Source organism: Anolis sagrei, chromosome 2 (genome assembly GCF_037176765.1).
Source record: "Anolis sagrei isolate rAnoSag1 chromosome 2, rAnoSag1.mat, whole genome shotgun sequence".
NCBI classification, from domain to species: domain Eukaryota; kingdom Metazoa; phylum Chordata; class Lepidosauria; order Squamata; family Dactyloidae; genus Anolis; species Anolis sagrei.
Window position 1 is genome coordinate 102152497 of NC_090022.1, and position 23876 is coordinate 102176372.

The window sequence follows — 23876 nt, forward strand, 5'->3', positions numbered from 1 at the left end:
TGAGTCTTAAAGGAACGACATTCCCCTCCCACTTTGAATTATAATAAACACTCTCTCTTCAAATTAGGCAGCATTAGGCTCTTGCAATGACTGTGATTTCAATCAGTATAAAATATTTTTAAGCCAGCTACATTTTTTTTCTGTTAGGCAATTGCATATCTCTTGTAAGAAATCTCAGGGATAAAGGAGAATATTTAGGATTTCTGCTCTGAGGGAAAAATTGGAATAAGATACAAATTTATCCCACCACATGCTTTTCCAGGTAGCCAAGAATTCCAAGCTATCAGCCAAATGCTACAAATGAATAAGAAAGCAAGCAAAATTCTGTTATTAGAATATGTAGTGTGTATCATAAATACATTTGGGGTTTATTTAGCATAAACATAAATAGGAGCTGTGGTGGCACAATGGGTTAAACCCTTGTGCCGACTGAACTACTGACCTGAAGACCTGAAGGTTGACAGTTCGAATCTGTGAGATGGGATGAGCGCCTATCTGTTGGCCCCAGCTTCCCACGCAGGAACATAAGAGAAGCCTCCCAAAGGATGGTAACACATCTGGGTGTCCCCTGGGTATGTCCTTGCAGATGGACAATTCTCTCACACCAGAAGTGACTTGCAGTATTCTCAATTCACTTCGGACATGATTTTTAAAATTAACATAAATGTCATGAAAGAAAGAAAGAAAGCTCACTTCTTTCATGGAACTGAAGGAGCATTTATTTGGAAAATATAGCAGTCATCATATAGGATTTTTATGGTGCCCAGATTAGAAGTCATTGTGGAAAATTACCACTATCTTCACCTAGGATGTCTTGAGAATTTTAGGAGTTGTAGTCCCAAAAGTAAGTTCAAAGCTGAGGTCCAGATATCTCTTGCTACAGACATCTCTGAGCTATCTATCTATTTTTCTAGTAGGAAAAGCTGAGGGCACCATTTTTGAGCACTGAAGAAGTTATAGATGGTGAAGCCATCCTGAGTATTATTTCTTGAGTGTAGATGTGGCTAGCACACATTTCTGCCTACTCAGGAAGTTTGCTTTGCGTCAGAAAAGACCATGGCAGACTATGAAGGCTGAGTGCCTTCTTATCCTTGAGAGGCATAATGAGCAGCATCATTCCTCTTTGGAAGTACGAAGCAAAGGTAGTAGTGTAGGTGCCAGTATTGGAGGATGCTCCTATTCCAGTAGGATCAGTACAAGAGCATCTCAAAAGGACACCAGAAGATCAGCACTTGATCTTATGAGCTGCTGCCTACATTGAGGGGCTCATAAGATTGTGTGGTAAATCCTACGTAACCTTCTTCATTCACCCTGGAGGATGGCTTATTGGGCTTAAGTGGCCAGCTTTCTTGACACTATTGCATTAGGCAGCATGCCATTCACTTGATTTGATGCCCACATTGTTTTTGAGATGCTCAAATCCAGCAGTGGCCCAGCTAACATAAATCTCAATTGAAGTCTCAGGGATATGTGAATTACCACAAAAAATATCTTCCTGGAGGCATAGGATATTTATGAAAAGTGCAGAGAGAGAGAGAGAGAGAGAGAGAGAAATTTGTTGCTTTCGGCTGCAAGTGTCTCAATGATTCATTTACTTCATTTGCATGATCATCATTGATTTTCAAATTTCCGCTCTTGAAAGATATGAAAGTGTGAGGGAGAAGAATCAGATAATGTGGCATCATAAGAAATTGCTGAAGTGCTATGCTTGGTTGGTTTTTCAACAGCTCAGCCTTTTCTTTTTTCTTTTCATAATATATTGAAGAATCTTGCACTGTGGACAAATTGACTTCTGAAAAAGCTGCATTTAGAATAAAACAGCAATCCAGCCTTTCTGAATAGCAGGATATGAAATATAAAATTTCTGAGAAAACTAGTTTTTGTGAGGTGAAAGGCAGGGATTGTAATTGTCTAAGGGAAGACAAAATTATAGCATTATGGTACATCTGTAAACACATTGGACAAAGAACAGGGGCAAAGTGGGCAAAAGTGCAGCTTTTCCTACTTCTTTGTAAGGGCTTTTTAGAAATTAACAAATTTAGTAGCATGATTTGCAGAGTCCCTGGTAAAGCTGGGAAAGGATCCTGCTTGAAACTCTGGTAGGCAGCAGTATGGTCAAAAATATTGTGCTAAATGAGCCAATGGTCGAATTCAGCATAAGCTTCCAATGGGCCTGTATCTCCTTTATAATGAAAGAAAAGGGATTGTTGTATTCAGCAACAATTCCTCAACCTTGTTGCAGTTCATTGATTGCCACTCTCATAGAGTGAAAAAACATGGGGTGTGATAATGTCCATATATTTACATTAATAGATAATATTAGGGGAAAGGGTTGGTGAGCTACAGATGAGCAAACACATATACTTATTCTTCATTTTTAAAAATGTATTGGAGCCATGTGGATGAGTTTTTTTCTCTGCTGGTGCACCAGTGGAGAATTACGTTCAACATATAGTTTCCTTGCTACCCTGTTCAGCCTTCTACTGCCATTTAGATTCCTGGCACAAATCCCGGATTACTGAGCTTTCCTTCCAGACACTACTAATCCAGACATCTGGAGTAGTGATAGTACTACTAAAGCAGAATGGGTGAAATGATGCCTTCAGTCAAAATGATACCTAGAAGTAGTGCAACTTAGTATTATATTTGTTCCTTGCTACCATAACATGTGGATGATGCCTCATTTGCTAATGATAGTCATCTGGAATATCAACTATTAGCAGAGGAATTATCATTGTGCCGCGTGTGTCTTGGGAAATTCCGTACTTCCAAATACACTCAAATATTCGGGAATGTATCAGCCAGAAGCAGTTGGTGATTATTGCCCATCACACTAACAGTCTCATTAATTCAGCGAAGGAAGTTCATATTTGCATCCAGGCAGTGTTCAGCTTCTTTTTTCTTTAATGTGTTGAATGAAATAACTAGACCACAGATTTTCATTCTCCTGGGGATGCATATAGTGGTGCATATAGTGAATAAACGTATTCAGGAAGGCTAGGGCACTTTTGTGGTTGCTATTTACTGTTAAGTTAACTGCAACTTTTAGAAACCTATGAATCAGATGGAACTTTAGTATTAACAGCTCTGCTTAGGTCTTGAAGGCTGTGGCTTCCCTGAGCAAGTCTATCTACCAGTTATATGATCTTCCTCTTTTCCTATTGCCTTCCACTTTACCAAGCATTGTCATGATTTGTAGTAATAAGTGGCTTCCAAAGTACAACAGCCCCAGTTTATTCCGACAGGCTTTTAAAGATGAAGGTTTATAAGATCTGCTGTGGTTTCAACTTTGAATATGTTTTAATGGTTTTTAACTGTGAATTTTTAAATATTGTTTATATTTAATTCTGTTTTAATGTTTGAACATTTGTGTATTTTTAATTGTATGCTAATGCTTTTATGTTAAGCCACTTTGTGTCATCTTTGGTAGAGATAAAGCAGGGTATAAATAAATATAACAACAGCAATAACCACAACAACACATTAAGGGCAGTTCTACACAGACCCTATAATCCAGTTGGAAATGGATTAAAACAAACCAGTTTCACAGCACAACAGCCATACAAACACCCCGGGAACCTGTTTGAATTCACAATATCCACTAATTGTGGATTGGAACTGAACCCAGGAACCATATTATCTGTGGAAATGCAAGATTTTTTAACAATCTTCTGAGATGCACTAATGCACATATCCATGTCCTTTCAGGATCAGCACTGGACCATGTCATGGCACAGGAAATTAGAACAGAGTAATTGTTTACCTTCCTACTAGCTGTGTTTCAGTGTTTTTAAAAATGTTTCAGCACTAGTGTTGTCCTGACAACACCTAACAAGTGCTCCACATTTTCAGTTCTTGACATATACTCTGATCGGTTGCAGTGCATTATCTGGCTTATTCTTGACTTTCTGGTGAGCTTTTTAAATGCAGTGTTTCTCCTGCAGTGCACATTGGGAGTGTACATTTTGTGGACACACAAAAGTGTCTGTGTAGAACCACCCTAAGACAATCAAATGTTGTGGCATTTGTTTTATAATGATCTATAGTTGCTAATGATCCACACAATCAATGGTTTTGGAGTAATCTATAAAGCATAGGTTGTTTCTGGCATTTCTCATTCCATATATAGTAAAAAATCATTGTTGTATATCTTGAACATCACTTTCCTTGTATGGGAAATTAATGCAGTAGTCCAATGGTTACTATAGTGACCAGTTACTATTGTTATATGCATTGAGGGTTTTGTTTTACATTTTATTTTCCATATTTGTTGGCAGATTTTTGTTAAATTTGGCTGGTTTCCATCTTTATACCTTGGAAATGCTCTTTTGTTATGTCAGCTGATCTAGTTGACTTATTCCTTTCAAGTGCTTGGACAATCTATTTTACTTAACTTTCTAAAATTGATGGCTTGTTGTGAAAAGTTTCGTCCTTGAAGGTATCCATCATCATGTTGTATCATTTATTTACAGGCTGTTCCCAAAGTTACAAACAAGATAGATTTTGTAGGTTTGTTCTTAAGTTGAATTTGTTTGTAAATCGGAATAGGTACTTTTTTCAGTGTAACATCTCTCTCTCTCTCTCTCTCTCTCTCTCTCACACACACACACACATTTTGGATAGCATAGGGATGGGTTGACACCCCTGTGGTGTTTGTTTTGTGCTCTGTGCCCCTGTTCAGAAGATTTCACCTCACTTTCTGAGCGTGTAATAATTTGATTTTTGAAAAATTTGGAGTGTTGTAGAAACAGGGATTAGTGAGAAAGCTTCAGTGGAGACACTTTTTCTCCATGATAACTCTTTCAGGAGTGAATGTCCCTTCTTAGGGGTAAATTTCATTCACTTCCTGTTGCCTCAACCTTGTTTATAACTATGAGTCATTTTGTAAGTCGGATGTTTCTAACTCGGGGACTGCCTGTAGTTCTTCAGTACACTGCTTCCATTACCTTTTTTATTTTGTCCTGATTATGTATTTTTTTCCTTCTGCATTACTACCTTCCCTTTGGTTTCTCAGAAGATCTGCCTTTTTGTTGCCTTCTTATATTTCTTGAATTTATTTATAATTGTCTTCTTTTTTCAAACATACAACTTGACCCATGGATAAGTCAATCCAAGTTTTCTGTGTCAATTTTAACTAAAATTTCTAGACTTATTCATGAGTATATACCAGTGGTTATCAACTTGTGGGTCCCCAGGTATTTTGGCCTACAACTCCTAGAAATCCCAACCAGTTTACCAGCTGTTAGGATTTCTGGGAGTTGAAGGCCAAAACATCTGGTGATATATGCTTGATTTGTTTTGAGTGACATCATAACTCAAAATCCGCTGGACAAATCACAGTGAAATTTGGCCACAAGACACCCACTAACCCAGAGTGACCATCACTCAAAAAATGATTTTGTCATTTGGGAGTTGTAGTTGCTGGGATTTATAGTTCACCTACAATCAAAGAGCATTCAGAACTCCATCAATGATGGAATTGAACCAAACTTGGCACACAGGACTCTCATGATTAACAGAAAACACTATAAGAGTTTGGTGGGCATTGACCTTGAGTTTCGAAGTTGTAGTTCACCTACATCCAGAAAGCACGGTGGACTCAGACAATGAAGGATCTACACCAAACTTGGCACAGATACTCCATATGCCCAAATATGAACACAGCTGGAGTGTGAGGGAAATAGACTTTGACATTTGGCAGTTGTACTTACTGGGATTTATAGTTCACCTACAATCAAACAGCTTTCTGAACCCCACCAACAATAGGATTGGGCCAAACTTCCCACACAGAACCCCATGACCAAGAGAAAATACTGTATTTTCTGGTGGTCTTTAGAGAACCCCTCACAACCCCCCAGGGGTCCTGATCCCAAGGTTGAGAAATGCTGCTTTAAGGCCATCCAACCCAACTCCCTTCACCAGGGCAAGAAAACATAACCAAAGCCCTTCTGACAAAGAGCCATCCAGATATATATACACACACACACACACACACACACACACACACACACACACACACATGGTTCATGCACACACACACACACACACACATATCTATGTATATAACAGATATGGTATCATAGATTTGAAAGGGAACTCTAAAGAAGGACAATTATATATTGCATGTTCCAGAGTAGGCAAACCAGACAATCTCTACATCAACACTGACAAAGAGACAACAAGAAATACTGTTTCACCACAAGCATAAAGAAATAACGTATATTAAAAACCAAAACTTTCTCATTACTTTATTTTCCAGATCATCAGACTGGGCCAGAGCAACGCATGGCAGGGGATGGCTAGTACTATATATACAAAAAGCCTATCTGACTTTGGATATCCTGACAATAGCACTGCTGTTGTCAGCATAGCCTTGTCTCACAGTTGCACACAGTCTCACCGCCACAGAAACATACTGCCAAGGTGGAAAGGGGACTTACTACAGAGCAAATCAGCTTATTGAATGTATCCCAATCTATTACTCCAAGTAGCAAGCTGAGAATCTGCACTCCAGTCAAATCAAATCATATTTCATTTGCATCAAACAAATTGCCACTGCAATTATAACACTGGCCAACATACATTTGGATGCCTCAAATGTTAGCACTGTTTATGAATATATTTGACCTGCTGGTTTTCAAAAATGGCACCAGTTTTTCCCTATTGGCTTTAGTTTTTGAGATACAGAACATATGCCATATGCCAGTCTTCATCTACTTGCACATAGAAAATCATGATAACCATATGTAAGAAACTAGAGCAGATCTGGCAATTTTCTGAATCAGCACCCCCAAATAACCTCAGGAACAGACCTAAAAACCAAGAAGCCAAGAAAAATGTTTTGTTGCTGGGATGCGTAACCGGTACAGTGCATACCTGTAGTTATGGCCAACATAAAATCTTGCTGGTACTAATTTAAAAACCTATCTGATGTCTAGAGATCTATTCAGTTCCATACACAAGATAGATAAAGATGGATAGTGTGGATTGCTGCAGATAATTACTTCTCTCTCTGGCTGAATGAGATAGTAGTTGAATAAGCAATAACTGCTACAATCTGGTTCAAGTGGATAATGTTCCCCTTCAGTGTTTATCCAGGCAAGGAATATTGTGGGGAAATATCTTCAGGTACTCCATATCCTTTTTCCACCAACCCATCTGCTCAGAATTGGAACCCTAGCCAAAGACACTGAGGGCCCTTCCAGACAGGCCCTATATCTCAGGATCTGATCCCAGGTTTTCTGCTTGATTATATGAGTCCACACTGCCAGATAATCTGGGATAAATAGAAAACTTGGGATCAGATCCTGGGATAGGGCCTGTCTGGAAGGTCCCTGAGAATGTGAGATATAAACTACATTATGACATATGCCGTCTTCACTTTTTGGATGAATTTTTAAGTCCCACAGCCTTAAGAAAGATGACAGCATTCTTGGGGATCCATCATATCAAACATAACCTTTTTTTAATTGTTGCCATCTGGCAGATGATACAGGATGACAAAGATAAACAGACTGAAAGATAGTTTTTATCCTAGAACTGTGACTATACTGAACTCCATGGCTTCGCAATGATGTGGCATTGGGGACTGTGCAGTGGTGGTTGGGAGTGTGGAGATGTGGGTGTATTGTTTTTGTGATGTGTGCTGGAGAAGGGATTTAATTTCATTGTACAATGACAATAAAGCTGTTCTATATCCCAGGAAATATTTCTAGTACAAATTGCAACCCAATATGCCTGCCTCTTAGTTTTGTTTTGAGAAAGCTAGGTAATTGTTCTAAAATCATATTTCTGATTTTGTGCTGAGGCCATCAACTCCTTTTAATAGTGAAACAGTTTAAGAAGGAATTTTGATGTGTTTTAGAACCAAGAGTATTATATGCATAAGTGAGGCCAACACACAGTGACTTGGTGCTGTGCTGATGGATCTAATTGACAAGTCTGTCCTTATTCAGCTGGTTCCTTTTTATGAAATTCAGCTGATTCCATTCTAGGAAAGCCTTGCTACCCTTAATACTGGTTTTAACTTTAAATGTTTGTTCTCTAATGAAAGACCTTCATCGTCCTTCCTTTGCCCACACCCTTTAATAATCCCTCATTTTCTCTTTGTTTATCATCATTGCCATCATTATTGTTATTATTATTGCTGCAAAATGCCTCTTTGGGAGTAATGCTTTGCACACAGCAGAGCAGACTGTACCAAAGTAAATCCATGACTGCATCTAAGCTTTGAAACCCTGAAAATGAGTCTATAATTGAAATCCTAACAGACACTTCTGAGTGAAAACATGCTACCAATTAAACCTATTATCTTTGTTAAAGGGCAGAGAGAACAGCCTTGTTGCTTGGCAAGTGGGCGAAATAGTAGGTTTGCATTTCTAATCTTAAGAATATCATAGTCATCAAAGGCATCAGGAGAAAAAGCTGCCTTGTGGTCAGAGCATCAAAATAGAAATCAAGAATATTTTTGACTGCCATGGATTTTCTAACTCTTGGTCCATGATGGATGACTTCACCCTCAACTAACAATTATAGTTTGCTCAAAGACTACCTAGATTAGTCTTTGGGAGTGATAGCCAATACTCCAAAAGACAGGAGCAGAATTCAAAATGATCCTAACAGATTAGTGAGATGGGCCAAAACTAACAAAATGAAATTCAACAGTGACAAATGCAAGATACTCCACTCAAGAGCAGTGCATGTGAAAAAGATGTTGGGGTCCTCATACACAACAACTTAAACATGAGACAATAATGTGATGCAACGACAAGCCAATGGGATTTTGGCCTGCATCAATACAACTATAGAGTCTAGATCCAGGGAGTCTAGAGTACAAGCCAATGGGATTTTGGCCTGCATCAATACAACTATAGAGTCTAGATCCCTCTATTCTGCCTTGGTTACACCACACCTGGAATATTGTGTTCAATTCTGGGCACCACAATTGAAGAGAGATGGAATGTGTCCAGAGGAGGCCGACTAAAATGATCAAGGGTCTGGAGAACAAGCCCTATGAGGAACAGCTTAAAGAGCTGGACATGTTCAGCCCGAAGAAGAGAAGGCTGAGAGGAGGCATGATAGCCATATATAAATATGTGAGAGGAAGTCATAGGGAGGAGGGAGCAGGCTTGTTTTCTGCTGCCCTGGAGACTAGGCCATGGAACAATGGCTTCAAGCTACAAGAAAGGAGATTTCACCGGAACATTAGGAAGAACTTCCTGAGAGCTGTTCAGCAGTAGAACTCTCTGCCCCAGAATGTGATGGGGGCTCCTTCTTTGGAAGCTTTTAAACAGAGGCAGGATGGCCATCTGTCGGGGGTGCTTTGAAAGCAATTTTCCTGCTTTTTGGCAAGGATTGGACTGGATGGCCCATGAGGTCTCTTCCAACTCTATGATTCTATGGGTCTTTGATTCTGTGATTACACCGATATATATGTCTGATGCTGCTTTTACCACCATGTCTCAGTCGTGATAAATTCTGACATTGATGGTTTATGGAATTTTAAATTGTCTGCTGGAGAGCTCTATGCACTTCAAATCTCAAAGTACTAGTTTCAACTTCAGTATCTCTTTTCCGGGTAGCTTAGAAACCTTAGTTTAAAGGAGTTCTCTAGGAGAGAATTCTCAACTGCGATGCTTTGGGAATTTAATGACAAAACCATGACCATTGAAACAGCATCAAATATATTGTGTAGATTCACCTGTCATGACCTCTTGCAAAACAGGTCTGTCACACTATTTCAGTGGTAGTTTACACCCTGGGTTTGGCTGTGCTGTGACTTGTCACCCTGCCCAGTTCAGGCAAAGTCATACAACTGACAAAAGCTGAAGTTTAATAGACTGCATGGTCCTTTTAATCAACATGACAGCTCTGAGCACCTCGTAGCCTCTCCTTGTCACAAAGTGAACATGAAGGTTGATCCCACAAGCTTTCACTCACTGGAAGCCTTGAATGACCCCATTCATTTCAAACACTACCACTGTATTTGGGGCTGGATAAGCAACATTTTCGTTTCATTGTGTATTTTATACACAGTTGGCATCCACTTTATCAAGTGTAAGTGATAGCATTCGGTGCAAAGCCATTTGTCTGCAGATCAGTTTCATTCTTATTGGAAAGATCCCAAAAACATGTCTCATTGACATGGGTTGCAGATGCTTTATGCAGTTGTGTGAGAGTTGGAGCTACGTATTTACTGGATCTGTAATTGAATGTCAACCTTGGGTTGCACATAGGCCATAGATAAATAGGATGGAAGAAGCCAAATATGCCTTTTTGTCTGATTTTAGTAGACACTGCCTTGGAGAAATCTTTTATTGTATCTACTCTTAAACCACAAGTAGGGGCCCTTCCACACAGCCATATAACCCAAAATATCAAGGCAGAAAATCCCACACTATCTGCTTTGAATTGGATTATCTGAGTCCACCCTACCGTATATTCCAGTTCAAAGTGGATAGTGTGGGATTGTGTTTGGCTGTGTGGAAGGGGCTTTGGAAGTAAAGACGCATAAATGAAGGTATTTGTGAGCAGCTCGTTTTTGGCAAGAGTCTAGCAACTAAGGGTCCTTCCACACAGTCCTATATCCCAGAATATCAAGGCAGAAAATCCCACATTATCTGAGTGTGGACTCAAATAACCCAGTTCAAAGCAGATGTTGTGAGATTCTCTGCCTTGATATTCTGGGATATAGGGCTGTGTGCAAGGGCCCTAAGATGCATCACAGTTGTAAACTAGTTAGAGAGAAATTCATTCCTTTTATTGTGAACAAAGAAGGGACCCTAAATTATCTACACAAGGCTGAAAGGTAGTGGTAAAAATGATGGGTCCATTTCTACCACTGTCTTAGGGTGCATTTGCTATTTATCCCTAGCTCATTTAAATATTGTAGTTTCTACAGTATATGAACTAGCTAGGGATAAGAAGCAAATGCGTGCTAAACAGATGTGAACAAAAAAATTAAGTACCAGGCAGTGATACTATAGTTTAAAAATCTGCGCCTCAGGTCTGTGGCAGAAAACCATAAAAGGCATCCTAATATCAGAGCTACAGGGCTTCTAAGATTCATGTGAAAATACAGACATGATGCCGTTCTTCCAAAATTCATTTGTAAAATATGGTTTCAAATTTATAGAAATAAAGTAGTATGAGACAAGTATCCCTTTTCATTTTTTCTAAAACACCAATTTACTTCCAAATGGAGAAGAAGGTGAGTGAGAACCCTCCCTTGGATCCTCTTGGTCCAGCAGTGCAGTCCTACGTATTATTGACTTCTGCTGGAAGTTCATGGTGGAAGTTGACCAAAAAGTTGCACTGGAGGACCTAGAGATTCCCAAAAAGACCATATTAAATTAAATCTGTGGATATTAAAATCTGCAAAAATGTAACTTGCAAATGTTAATGTTTGACTGCGTATAGATGAGAGAGGTATAAACCGATTATACAGTAGATTCTTGCTTTATCCAACCTTTGCTCATCCAACGTTTGGCATTATCCAACACAGACTGCCTCCCGCCCAGATCCACAGCTGTTTCAAAAAATTGCAATGTTTTGGTGCTGAATTCATAAATACAGTAATTACTACATAATGTTACCATGTATTGAACTGTCGATTCGTTGTTAAACATGATGTTTTGGTGCTTAATTTGTAAAATCATAACATAATTTGACGTTTAAAAGGCTTTTCCTTAATCCCACCTTATTATCCAACATTTTCGCTTATCCAATGTTCTGCCGGCCCATTTATGTTGGATAAGCGAGACTCTACTATATATTTAAATCATTGCTAAAAAGAAGATGGGAAGTCACTTTTATTTTATGTATCTTTTTTCCTCTTCTGTGCTTTCCTGATTTTTCTTTTCTTCATCTCTGCTTCTTCCTGCTTTACTTTTTTCCCAATGTATAGTTTTAAATGTAAATGTTCAAAAAATATATTTTAAAGAGAGAGAGAAAGAGCTAAGAAGAGCCAGACAGTGGTGTTACCATGGAGACAGCCGGAGAATGGGAAGTTTTGGGCTCTTGCATTTAACCTTAACATTGCTGGATTAATGGAAGATGAGGTTTTCTTTACTAACTTTACAGATGTTGGTGGAAACAGTTAAGGATGGGTTCAGGGAGCTGAAAAAGGATTTTAAGGATCTGCAACAGGGACTGAAGGAAGATTGAAAAACTGAGGTTCATAAAATTAAAGAGTCAGTGAAAAGACTGAGTAAGGCTGTGAACGGGGAAAATATAGATGTGAATGTATTAAAAAGAAGAAAACGGATCTGTCTTCTCACGTTTTGTAGATTAAAGAAATGGATATGAAAACAGAAAGGAAGTTTAAGAAAAAAAGTGAAATATGGGAATAATATTGAGATGAATTCAAAATGATCTTAACAGATTAGAGGGATGAGCCAAAACTAACAAAACTACTCCACTTAGGCAGCAAAAATGAAATGCAAAGATACAGAATGGGGGACATCTGGCTCAACAGCAGTGCTTGTGAAAATACTTTGAGTCCTCGTGGACAACAAGTTAGACATGAGCCAACAATATGTCACTTAGAAAGCCAATGGCATTTTGGCCTGCATCAATAGGAGTCTAGTGTCTATATCCAGGGAAGTCATGTTACCCCTCTATTCTGCCTTGGTCAGACCACACCTGGAATACTGTGTGTCCAATTCGAGGCACCGCAGTTGAAGGGAGATGTTGACAAGCTGGAATGTGTCCAGAGAAGGGTGACTGAAATGATCAAAGTTCTGGAGAACAAGCCCTATGAGGAGCGGTTTAAAGAGCTGACCATGTTTAGCTTGCAGAAGAGAAGGCTAAGAAGAGATATGATGAGGGCCATGTATAAATATGGGAGGGGAAGTCATAGGGAGGAAGGAGCAAGCTTGTTTTCTGCTGCCCTGGAGACTAGGATGCGGAACAGCGGATTCAAACTAAACGAAAAGAGATCCCATCTGAACATTAGGAAGAACTTCCTAACTGTGAGAGCTGTTCAGCAGTGAAACTCTCTGCCCCGGAGTGTGGTGGAGGCTCCTTCTTTGGAAGCTTTTAAACAGAGGCTGGATGGTCATCTGTCGGGGGTGCTTTGAATGCGATTTTCCTGCTTCTTGGCAGGAGGTTGGACTGGATGGCCCATGAGGTCCCTTCCAACTTTGTGATTCTATGACTCTATGAATGTGTTCTTTTCTTTTAACATTAATGTAGAGATTATTATGTCAAAATAATCATCTTGAGATATGGAATAGAATTGAGAAACATTTGGCTCAGGGCAGATTGAATCTACTGTGGAAAGCAAGAAATTTGAGGGGTCTCTTTTTCAGGAAATGTTTGTTTAGAGAAGGGATGTATCACTTGAACAATGGCAAATGGCATGGAGAAATTCCAAGGGCTGTGTTGCATGGAGTAGAGGACTAATAACTAAAATTGCAAGATTAATGGAAAGAATGGGGTTTAGAACGGTCCAGGAATTTGGGCTATTTGGTGGATTAATTGGGAAATATGTCCTTAAAGTGATGTACTTAAATATGTACTTATGTTCAGATTATAAAGACATTGCTTATAAAAGGATCCCTTATAAAATGATACATAAATGTTAGAAAAGATAATAACTAAAACATATGGACATGTAATTGTTAGACAATGTTATAAATATAACAAATGGTGAAATATAGGCAGATAAAGAGGTTATGTTTTAGATTATACTACAGTTAAATGTAGTGATATGGTTATATAAGTAGTAGTATGGTTTTAAGATGTTTGAAAATTATTTATTATCTATAAATGGACTATAGAGATGCATTGAAAAGGGTTATGGAGGAGCTTTACTAGATGTGCCATCCCCAGGAAGATTAGGCAAGCCCCCACGATGTCCTCCTTTCGCAGGAAACTGAAAACCTGGATGTTCCAAGCAGCATCTGAGTTCCAAGTGCACTTCATACACTTCTCTGGCCCTATGGTACGCTGTTTGCACTATCCCTTGCCCAGTCCTATTTCATTAATCCTGGTCATTAGTTTCTGTTGAATCTTGCCTAATAGATCTTCAATGCAATCTGTTTTTTGTTTTTTGTTTTTTACTTTTATGTTGAGTGTGTTTTTTTCTGGGTTGTTGTATTTTATGATGCTCCTATTTTAGTGTCTTTTGTTTTATGAGTTGCTTTTGCCTTTATGTCTTGTGGACATCTCGGGAGATGGTGGCAAGGTATAAGAATAAAGATATTATTATATTATTATGTGCTATATGAGGATAGGGAGAGTTGTTTAAATAAAGATTGATAACAACATGTATAAAAAGAAAAAAAACTGTAAGAGCAGCATTTCTTAATAATGGTGGGGGGAAATGGAGATTTGTAGGTTTTACATTCATAAAAATAACTTACTATAAATGTGCTATTAATAACTTATTATAAATGTAGATAGAGAAGCTATGGTTAATTGTAAGTATAACCACCAAACAATTGGGAATCAATCTTCTTTTTTTCCCTTCCTTCTTCCTTTTTTTCACTATTTCTCACTCTTTCCATTGGTGTATTTTTTATCTTTCTTTAATATTGGTACCATGGTAGAAAGAGTAGATTGGGTTGGTGCTTGTTTTAGCGTATCCCAGGACATATTCGACGCTTGCTTTTCACCACCTTGCTCAGAGAAGGGGATGGTTTGTTTTATAAGAAGTAGGGTACAGTATTCACACAGACTCATGAATAAATCAACCCATTTTTTTGAGTTGATTTTTTGACTAAAATGTGACCCAAAGCTTTTATTACTGCTGATTTGAATGGATCAAGCAAGACATGCAAAGTAGTATTGACTTTTTATTAGTGACAGTTAGATGGGCTATAGTCCTTTCACATATTTCTAAGGCATTAGCATAAGATCCTATGGATTACTTCATTTGCAAGAAAGTGAGTCAAGCAAATGGACCAGAGATAAGAAACAAGTAGATGGACAACTTTATAAAAATCTGTGACTTCTGTTACTTATGAAAATTGTAATGGCAGCAATATGTGAAATCGCCAAGCACAATGCATCACTGTAGGAAGGTCTCATTATAGGGCCAGCAGTATCATCTGACAAAGTGAGATTTTGGTTCTCTCTCTCGCTCTCTCTGACTTGCTGCTTGAGTTAGGGATAGGTTTTTTCAGAATTAAAATTGCTTTTAGATATTATATTTTATAATGAGAGAAAAGTGGTATATAAATACTGTAAATACATAATAATAAAATATTTCTGGTTTTATTCTGATTGTGAGCCACATTTTGATTTGGTCCAGGTTGTGGTTGGGCGTTCACTTTAAAAATACTTAAGAAACAAGCAAATTATTGGGGAGTTCACCAGTTCTCTCTGTCTAAGAGCAGTGTTTTCTCACTGATTCTTTCAGGCAGGAGGAAAGCATTACCACCCCACTTGTGCCAGATGTGTGCGTTGCCACCAGATGTTCACGGAAGGAGAAGAGATGTACCTCACAGGTAGGAACAACACTATGGCTATCTACAACTATCCAAACTAGATAGGCAATTGTAATGTTAAGAATTTGCGCTTTTAGTATTTCACACTGCTTCCATGCACGTGGCATGAGAGCTGTGCTCTTCATCTCTGAAGGTCGCTGAGTCCTTTGTCATGCCATGGTCTAGATTTCCTTCAAGATATGCTGATTAATCTTCAGTGCACATTGCATGAAACACAAATAAATATTATCAGTCTCATTTCAAGAAGCGCCTTGAGATTTGCAAACAGGCCCTATGATTAAGCCCCCCAAGGCAATCTTCTTTAGATGTTCTGATTGCAAGATGCTCAGCTCAGCTACATATCTTGAGGGGGTATGGAATGAAAAATGAAGAAATTGTTGGGTTTGTGTATGAACACAGGGTATGTAGTTGCTATATATCTATTTTCAGCATATTGAGAAACCCTGCTTGTCCCTTATTCAACCTTTAGGTGCTTGTCACCCTGAGTCAGTAATTACTCTGCCTGCTGGCATTAATTGCAGGGTTGTGCCCTTCCCACCTCCACACTGCATTTATTATGGGGTTAGGGATGGGATGCTTACTGTAAGGGGTGGCAATTGACAGATCACTGCGAGAGAGTAGATATGTCATTAGTGTTACATTGGCCTGTCAGCCAATCTTGCATTTATGAGAAACCCTGCCACTGTAATAGGGGTACAGAGAAAGGTTAAACTACCTCCTGAACTATTGCACCTGGTTATCTTGCTTGTACCTTGCCTGCAAGTGTCACCTGTTGCTCTGGTGATCCAAATGAGCATGGAAGGATGGTTCCAAAAAGTGGGAATATGTATGCATGAGGGAAGAAAGAGGGCAAGAGGGTGGGTGAATGGTATGTTTCCAGAAAAGAGCAAAGCCTGATGGAATTCCTTTCCCATTTTTCCTACATTCTTCTCAATTTGATCCTAGATTACATTCCTCCGCATTGTGGTCTTCCCTTTCTGTAACTTCTTAGATCATGTTCATTAACTTTCATGATGTACTTTCCTGTTGAATCCACTGGCTTATGCATATACAGCCATGTTGTAAGATTCATTTCAGTAATAATCCAGGATAAGTATCTAAAGCCTTACTCTCACAGGAGATAGCTGTTGAGAATAGGTTTTAAGGTTGACTTATAGAAGGCAAATCTGAAAAATACATGGTTAATGTTTGCATATATATGTTCAGACACATGCTTGCATTTTCCCCTTAAAAACAGTATCATGAAAACAAATCAGTATATACAAAATACTTATTTAACTAATAAAAATAATTTTTGTCTGAATGATTTGATGTTTTTCTGGGAAAAATCTGATTATCACAATCTGCCTGTTGCGTGTACAGTGTTCCCTCACTTACCACGGGTGTTATGTTCCAGGACCACCTGCAAAAAGTGAAAACCCACAAAGTGGGGACGCTATATATGTATATCACATTCCGAGGGTGAGGCAAAAGAGAGGAGAGATTTAAAGGCACAATGCACTTCTTTTTTTGCTAGCTATCTCTGTTTTGCTTTGCAATCTTTCTTGATTGGCTACCTCTCTCCTGAGGGGGAGGGTGAAACCCCCTTCCACACTCCATCATTGCCAGGAGGCAGGATTAGAATGCCGCTCTGGACAACGGCAACCATTCATAAACTGGGAGGCAAAAACCCGCAAAACAACAAGTCTACGAAAAGAGAGGGAACACTGTACATTTATACCCAGTGCATCTAGCACCCCATTCTTTACCATACTAATGCTCAGTAGATGCATTGGAGACAATGGTGACACACAACAGAATCATAGTTAAAAGGGCCATGCAATCCAACCCCCCTGTTATGCAGGAATACACAAACAAAACACTCCCAACAGATCAATTTGATCATGTAGTCTGCATGCTGCCACAAAGGAACTTATATCACAAAGAAAACACTGTGGCCTTTATAGGCACCATTTCTTTGTAGGCAGAACATCAAACATTTATTCTTCAACTCTCCTGTTCCTCAGCCAGCATGAACAGTAGCTATAATGGGTGGGGAACAGTGAGACTTCTTTTTAAAAAAATCTTTATTGAAAACGTTTTGGGGGTAGGGGAATATTATTTAAAAGCAGTAGCGGGAGCAGGGTTGGGATAGTGTTAGGGAAGATGCTAGGAAAGTGGGTATGGGGAGGATAAAGGGGAAAGGAAGTCACCGGGAAAAATTTCAGGGAAAAGGTTAGGGAACTAGGGGGGAAACTAGTGTAGCAACAAATAAAAAAAGGGAAAGGAGTCGGGGAAATGGTGGGTAGATAGGGTCTTCCTCGGGTCTTCCAGTCTTCCTCGGTTTATAGGTATTCTCTTAAAATCTTACATTAAATCCATTTTCCTTCCTCCTTTCATTTCATCTGGCAAGATAGCAATTTTCTAGTTGTCTTCTAATAATCCCAAACATTGTCTTCTGAGTTATCCTTGTCCAAGTGTGAGTTATCCTGTGTCCAATGAAATGAACCCAGGTCCAATGAAATGAACTCAGCAAAACAGGAGCTGTGGTGATGCAATGGGTTTAAACCCTTGTACCAGTTGAACTGCTGACCTTAAGGTCATGGTTTGAATTCACGAGATGGGGTGAGCTCCCATCTTTCGGCTCCAGCTTTCCTTGCAGGGACATGAGAGAAGCCTCCCAACAGGATGGTAAAACATCTAGGCATCTCCTGGGCAACATCCTTGCAGATAGCCAGTTCTCTCACACCAGAAGCGACTTGCATTTTCTCAAGTCGCTCCTGACATGAAAAAAAAAGATAACATTAATTGCCATCTCTTGCAGTCATGCACATGAATCTTAACAGGTTAATAAAACAGGGTCTGGCTTTCTGCTGGAGTCTATGTTATCATCATCATTATCATTATTATCTGGCATTTCTCCATTGGTCTGTTGGAGCCACCGTGTTGTATTTTCCTGAGGGTTTAACACTTAGCTTGTTACAAATTTGGATTAATTTTTGATTTGTATTAGCTCTTTGGGTGCATCCTTTCATATATAACATTATTTTTAAAAGTCAGATCCACTTATATTTGCAGCCAAAGTCACAAAGAGCACTTGTCATTGGTTTCCAATCTCATTTCTTTCAACAGACTCTGCTCCCAAGTCTTGACTTCCATTATGTGTAATGTGTTTGTTGACTTCAAAGACAACTCTTTCACTGTTGTGTTAGAGACTATGAGGACTTTATGCTTTTTCCAATAATCTGTCTGGCAGTTTTGATGATGTCTTTGTAAAGATGGGAAGGCAGGAACATATTCAAACCACACAAGGCACTTTGTAACTGAAATTTAAAAGTGTATGATCTTGCTTTGACCTTTATCAGTAGCCAGGAATAGCTAAATTTGAGGCCCAAAGCAATAACCATGATCCTGGGAGAATCATACAGCCACAGAAGTGAAGCATGTGGAATCATATTACACGGTTAGTGTTGTTTCCGTTCCTAGCATCCTTCTTTTCATTTCCAGCTGAAGGCATGTTCCTTTGACCACACCATTAAGGTGGAAGGATCTTAGGAAAATCAATAAACCCTAGAAATCAATGGCATGCTCTGTCATCACGAAGTCTAAAAGCTCTTCTCTCCTTCCTTCTTCCCATCAAACAACCATGAAAGCAGAGACAAGGGTGGCAAGGGCAATTTGAACTTACCTTTAAAAATTAACATCGCAATCTGATCAAGGACAATTTGTGAATATATATGTACATGTACACACAGAATCTCTATGTCCAAATATCCAGTGTGTTTTCATTGTATGCACTGGTTTTAATTCAAAGCTGGTCCCAGATTATTAGAAGACCCTGGAGAGCAACAAAGGTCTCCTTCTCCATTTGATGCTTTTAATTCACCCTTTTATTCTTTATAGCCCTGTGTTGCTGAAACCTTTTCCTACCACCTGCCACAGGCAATGCTGCCAGCTATGTTAATCATCCATAAGAAGGGAATGGGATAAGGATTTCAAGTAATATCCTTGAATATTACATGAAAAAAATCTCATGAATTCATCCACCACCTTGTTCCAGCATTTTGCCACCAAACATGGGAAACCAGAAACTGCCCCCATCTGTTACTGATCTGTTCTCTATGCAAAGTAATATCGAACTTTTAATGTGAGGAGCCATTTATCTGAAAATGCCTTTATTTTCTTTCCACTCGTTAATAATTCGGTGATGTACCACAGTCATGGAAAGGTAGTGCTGTGGGCCCTTGGTATCTGCTGTAATTTGGATTTTCCAGACCCATTATAGATACCAAAATCCCTGAATTCCCAGGGCCCATACAGTGACATAGTAAAATGCTGCTCCTCATATAAAATGACAAAATCAAGGTTTTCTCTTTTGAATTTTTCAAAAATATATTTTCAAGCCATGAATGGTTGTGGATACATAATCTGTGGATATGGAGGGTCAGTTGTATTACTTTTCTGAGCCTGAGTGCTATATGCATATTATCTTTCTTGTTGGACAGCCTGTAATTGCAACACATTCTCCTCTTTTCCAGGGTTAGAAGTATGGCATCCCATATGCAAACAAGCAGCAAGAGCAGAAAAAAAACTAAAGGTAAAATGGAACTGAGGTTGCCTTGGGAAGAATTTGAGTTGCCTTGGGAAGAACTTGAGTGACTATCATGATACCTAAAAGCAGGAGGATATTTCACATCGAAAAAGAGCCAGATTTAGGGCCCATCCACACAGCCACATTACCCAGAATATCAAGCCAGATAATCTACAATATCTGGTTTGAACTGGATTATCTGAGTCCACACTGCCATATAATTCAGTTCAGCGTGGATTTTATACAGCTGTGTGGAAGGGCCTTACTTGTTTTGAAAGAGTAGCAATTATGGTCAGAGGAGGAGGAGGAGGAGGAGGAGGAGGAGGAGGAGGAGGAGGAAGAAGAAGAAGAAGAAGAAGAAGAAGAAGAAGAAGAAGAAGAAGAAGACAACGACGATCGAAGTATTGGGAATTTGATCTTGCAAGATTTTTGACATAGGCCCCTTCTATACTACCAGATAATCCAGGTTATCAAAGCAGAAAATCCACATTATCTGATTTGAACTGGATTGCCTTAGTCTACAAAACCATATAATTCAGTTCAAAGCAGATAATGTCGATTTTATATGGCAGTGTAAAACTCTTTGAAGTGATAGCCAAGGAAGCTATACCATAACCATGGATTTAAGGTCCCTTCCATACAGCTGTATAAAATCCTCATTGAACTGAATTATATGGCATTGTGGACTCGGATAACCCAGTTCAAAGCAGATATTATGGATTATCTGCCTTGACATTCTGGGCTATATGGGTGTGTGGAAGGACCCTGAGTCCTTTGTCTTGAGTCCTCATAACCTACATAGCTGTTGTGTTTGTTGCATTGCTATCTGCTTTTATAGCCAACATTTAAAATACCAAAGAGAGGTCTGCTATTCCAAACACTGTCGGGGTGCACGTTGTATACTTGCCATGGAATTGCATTTGGCCATCATTCCCTGGCATGTGTCTGCTACTTGCTGGGGAATGCTGCACACAGCTGCGCACTGTGTATCCACAGCAAACCCACTTGGTACACAAGCTTTGAAAGAGCTGTCATCATCTTCTTTATGGCCTGCAGCTGCCATCTTTCTGGCTAACCATTCTAAGTACTATTCTATTGTAGTTAGAATGGTTGGATAAACAATTTGATCTTGTTTGCTGGAAAATGGGCTGCCATTTTTCTCGTGTTTCTGCCTCGGAGTTGCATTTCCATTTACATGAAATAAGGCTCTTTAACCCCAAGCTATGGATCAAGATAAAGTTTTTATTTAGTCTGGAACAAAATAACAGGTTGGCTGCAGATGTTGTCTCAGGGGGGAAAAAATCAAGAGTATGGGCTCAGTAAAAATAGAGTCAGTCTGTTGGCAGTTAGTTCTAGCCCCTACTAGCTAAACCTGTTGTTGCATTCTGGGGACTGTGAGTAGAAAATGATAGGCATTCCTGTTGGGAGCATTATCACCTGCATTACAAGAAACTGGAGGTTTATGTTAATGGTATCATGAGAGAGTGTGGGATTCTCCTTTTAGATTCAACATGATTTTATTAGCTAAAATATCATTCCACAAGGTGACTGCTGAGTTAACAGTTTATTTTGACATGTGCAATATTAACATTGATTGGCTCAGGGATTGCAACACTACTACATGTTTTACAAAGATCAGGTGATAGCAATAGATCTCTTATGTAACATGTCTTTATAGCATCCTTCCCCAACCAAGGTCTTTCCAGATGCTTTAGTCTAGACCTTTCATCAGACACAACTGGTATGGTCAGTTGTCAAGAAGTTGTAATCTAACAACATTTGCAAGGATCCAATCTGGAAAAGACTGCTTTGGGGTCTTAGGGCATAGGTATACATTGCAGAGTATGTGTAGTGGCTACTTCCAGTCCATATTATTCTCTCAACACCACATGTCCACAGTGATGTCTAGTAATGTCAGTATTGCATTCAGCATTTCCCTCCCACACACCCCAAAATACCCAAAGAACTGGTGGAAAATGGACACTGTCAAGTCATGTTTTCTGTTAACAAACATGACCAGAGGAAAACGTTGTTGTCTGGATAGGTGAGGAACATGGGATGGTGGAACAGGGGTTGGTGATAGCTTGTAGCTAGGTTTTTTTCAAGCTCTGTATTTCTGGCATTACTAAAGACATGCTCTTTGCTTGGGTCAGAGCTATTTGCAATGTTTTCTTCAGTGGTGCAGATTTGTAGAGGATAAGTTGATAACCCAGTATGTGCTTTTCTATGTACACAGCACAGAAGAACGTCAGAAACTTCCATATCCCCACCTGGCTCCAGCATTGGCTCCCCCAACCGAGTCATTTGTGTAAGTACACTTCCCTGGCATGTAGCACCTACGACTACAAAGCCTTGCAGTTTCTAAAGGTGTACATGGAACAGTGTGTCCTGGGGGTTCTGGGAGGGGTGAAAAGAAAATGTTATCTAAGACACTTACGTAGCTGTTGTAGACTAGATTCTTATGGACTGGGAATATTCATCCCCAATCTATGAGTGTGTAAAGGCCCACAGTCCTATGGTACAAGCCCAGCCTGTAATGTCTTTGCCCTTTTCTGAATGTCTAACTGCCAAAGAGTTCTGATATTAACATGACTTCTTTGAGCATCACCTGACTGAAGAACTCAGATGCCTATTGTAAAGGCTGTTCATGAAGTTACTTTCAGTCCTGATCCTACTGCTCCCTTTCCACTGTTGTCTCATCTACAAAAGTAGAGTTCTGTCACCTCCTACAAAATGGGATCTTTCCCTTTCTTGCATTTCTCCATTTTGGTTTGCTCTGATGATGATGCACTCCACCTGAATGTTCTGACTTGGCCCTTTCTCCCCGACATCCCAGTTCCCATTTCTTTTCTTTCTATGTTCGTCTATCTGTGTCTTTCCCTTTCCTTAGGCTAAAGTGGATAATCAGATCCTTAATTACAAAGACCTGGCTGCTCTTCCCAAGATTAAAGCCATCTACGAGGTGCAGCGCCCTGACCTCATTTCCTATGAGCCCTATCACAGATATACGTCGGACGAGACATTGGAGAGATATAGCTATGGGGAGGTACAGCTTCTCAGCCATTTCACCATGGACACAGGGGCACAATAAGAGCTCTGATAATACCAGAGCCTTATCCATGTCAAATAATAATAATAATAATAATTCCAAAACTTTGGATTTCCTCACAGAAGACGTCATCATTTTGGCTAATGGTCAGAGATTCTGGGCACTGAAGTCCAAAACATCTGGAGGACCAGAGTTTAGGAATAGCGGTCCTATAGCTATAAGTCTATAGGATGACTTGAGATCCATGATACATCTCTCACATTCCAAAAAAGAAACACTCAAGCAAGTTATTACCATACCTTGTATACAGGTGGAAAATATCCCAGAGAAAAAATGATGTGTGGATCCTGGTTCTGTTATTGGGAAACATGGAAAAAGCATATTGCTTTGAAATCATTTTATGTGTCCAGGGATGAGATATAGAAATCAAGTTTTTATTAAAATGCAGTGTAAGTTGTGCAAAAAATTGGGACCTTTCTTGGGATTCTCAAAGAATTATCTCGCTGTTATGTCTGTTATGATGAAGGCTTTCTCTTCAGCCTTGCTCCAATATATTCTAACATCCTTGGTGAACAAGAAGATGATTAGGCATCTTGGTAGCCCCGAAACAATAAATATGGCAGATCTGCTATGCATGTGCCTGACTCATTTAGTGATGTAGTTGAAGCTGTGGCCTTTGGCTGAATCTAGTTGTCCTACATTACATTCCTAGCAGCAGTTTTTGCTTTAGTTTGTGGGATGGAGGATGACGAAGAAGGAATAGGACTGGTCTAAACTTTTCTAGCCTTCAAGTTTCTGCTAAAGA

General features: G+C 39.3%; 1 protein-coding gene across 1 annotated transcript in view; it reads left to right on the forward strand.

Moving 5' to 3' along the window:
• The window catches only part of ABLIM3 (actin binding LIM protein family member 3), a 181186-nt gene that overhangs the window by 130262 nt on the left and 27048 nt on the right, over positions 1-23876 (forward strand). The window contains 4 exon segments of the mRNA XM_067463718.1: positions 15365-15452; positions 19970-20028; positions 22259-22330; positions 22913-23068. Of these exon segments, the coding sequence (XP_067319819.1) occupies positions 15365-15452; positions 19970-20028; positions 22259-22330; positions 22913-23068 (375 nt within the window).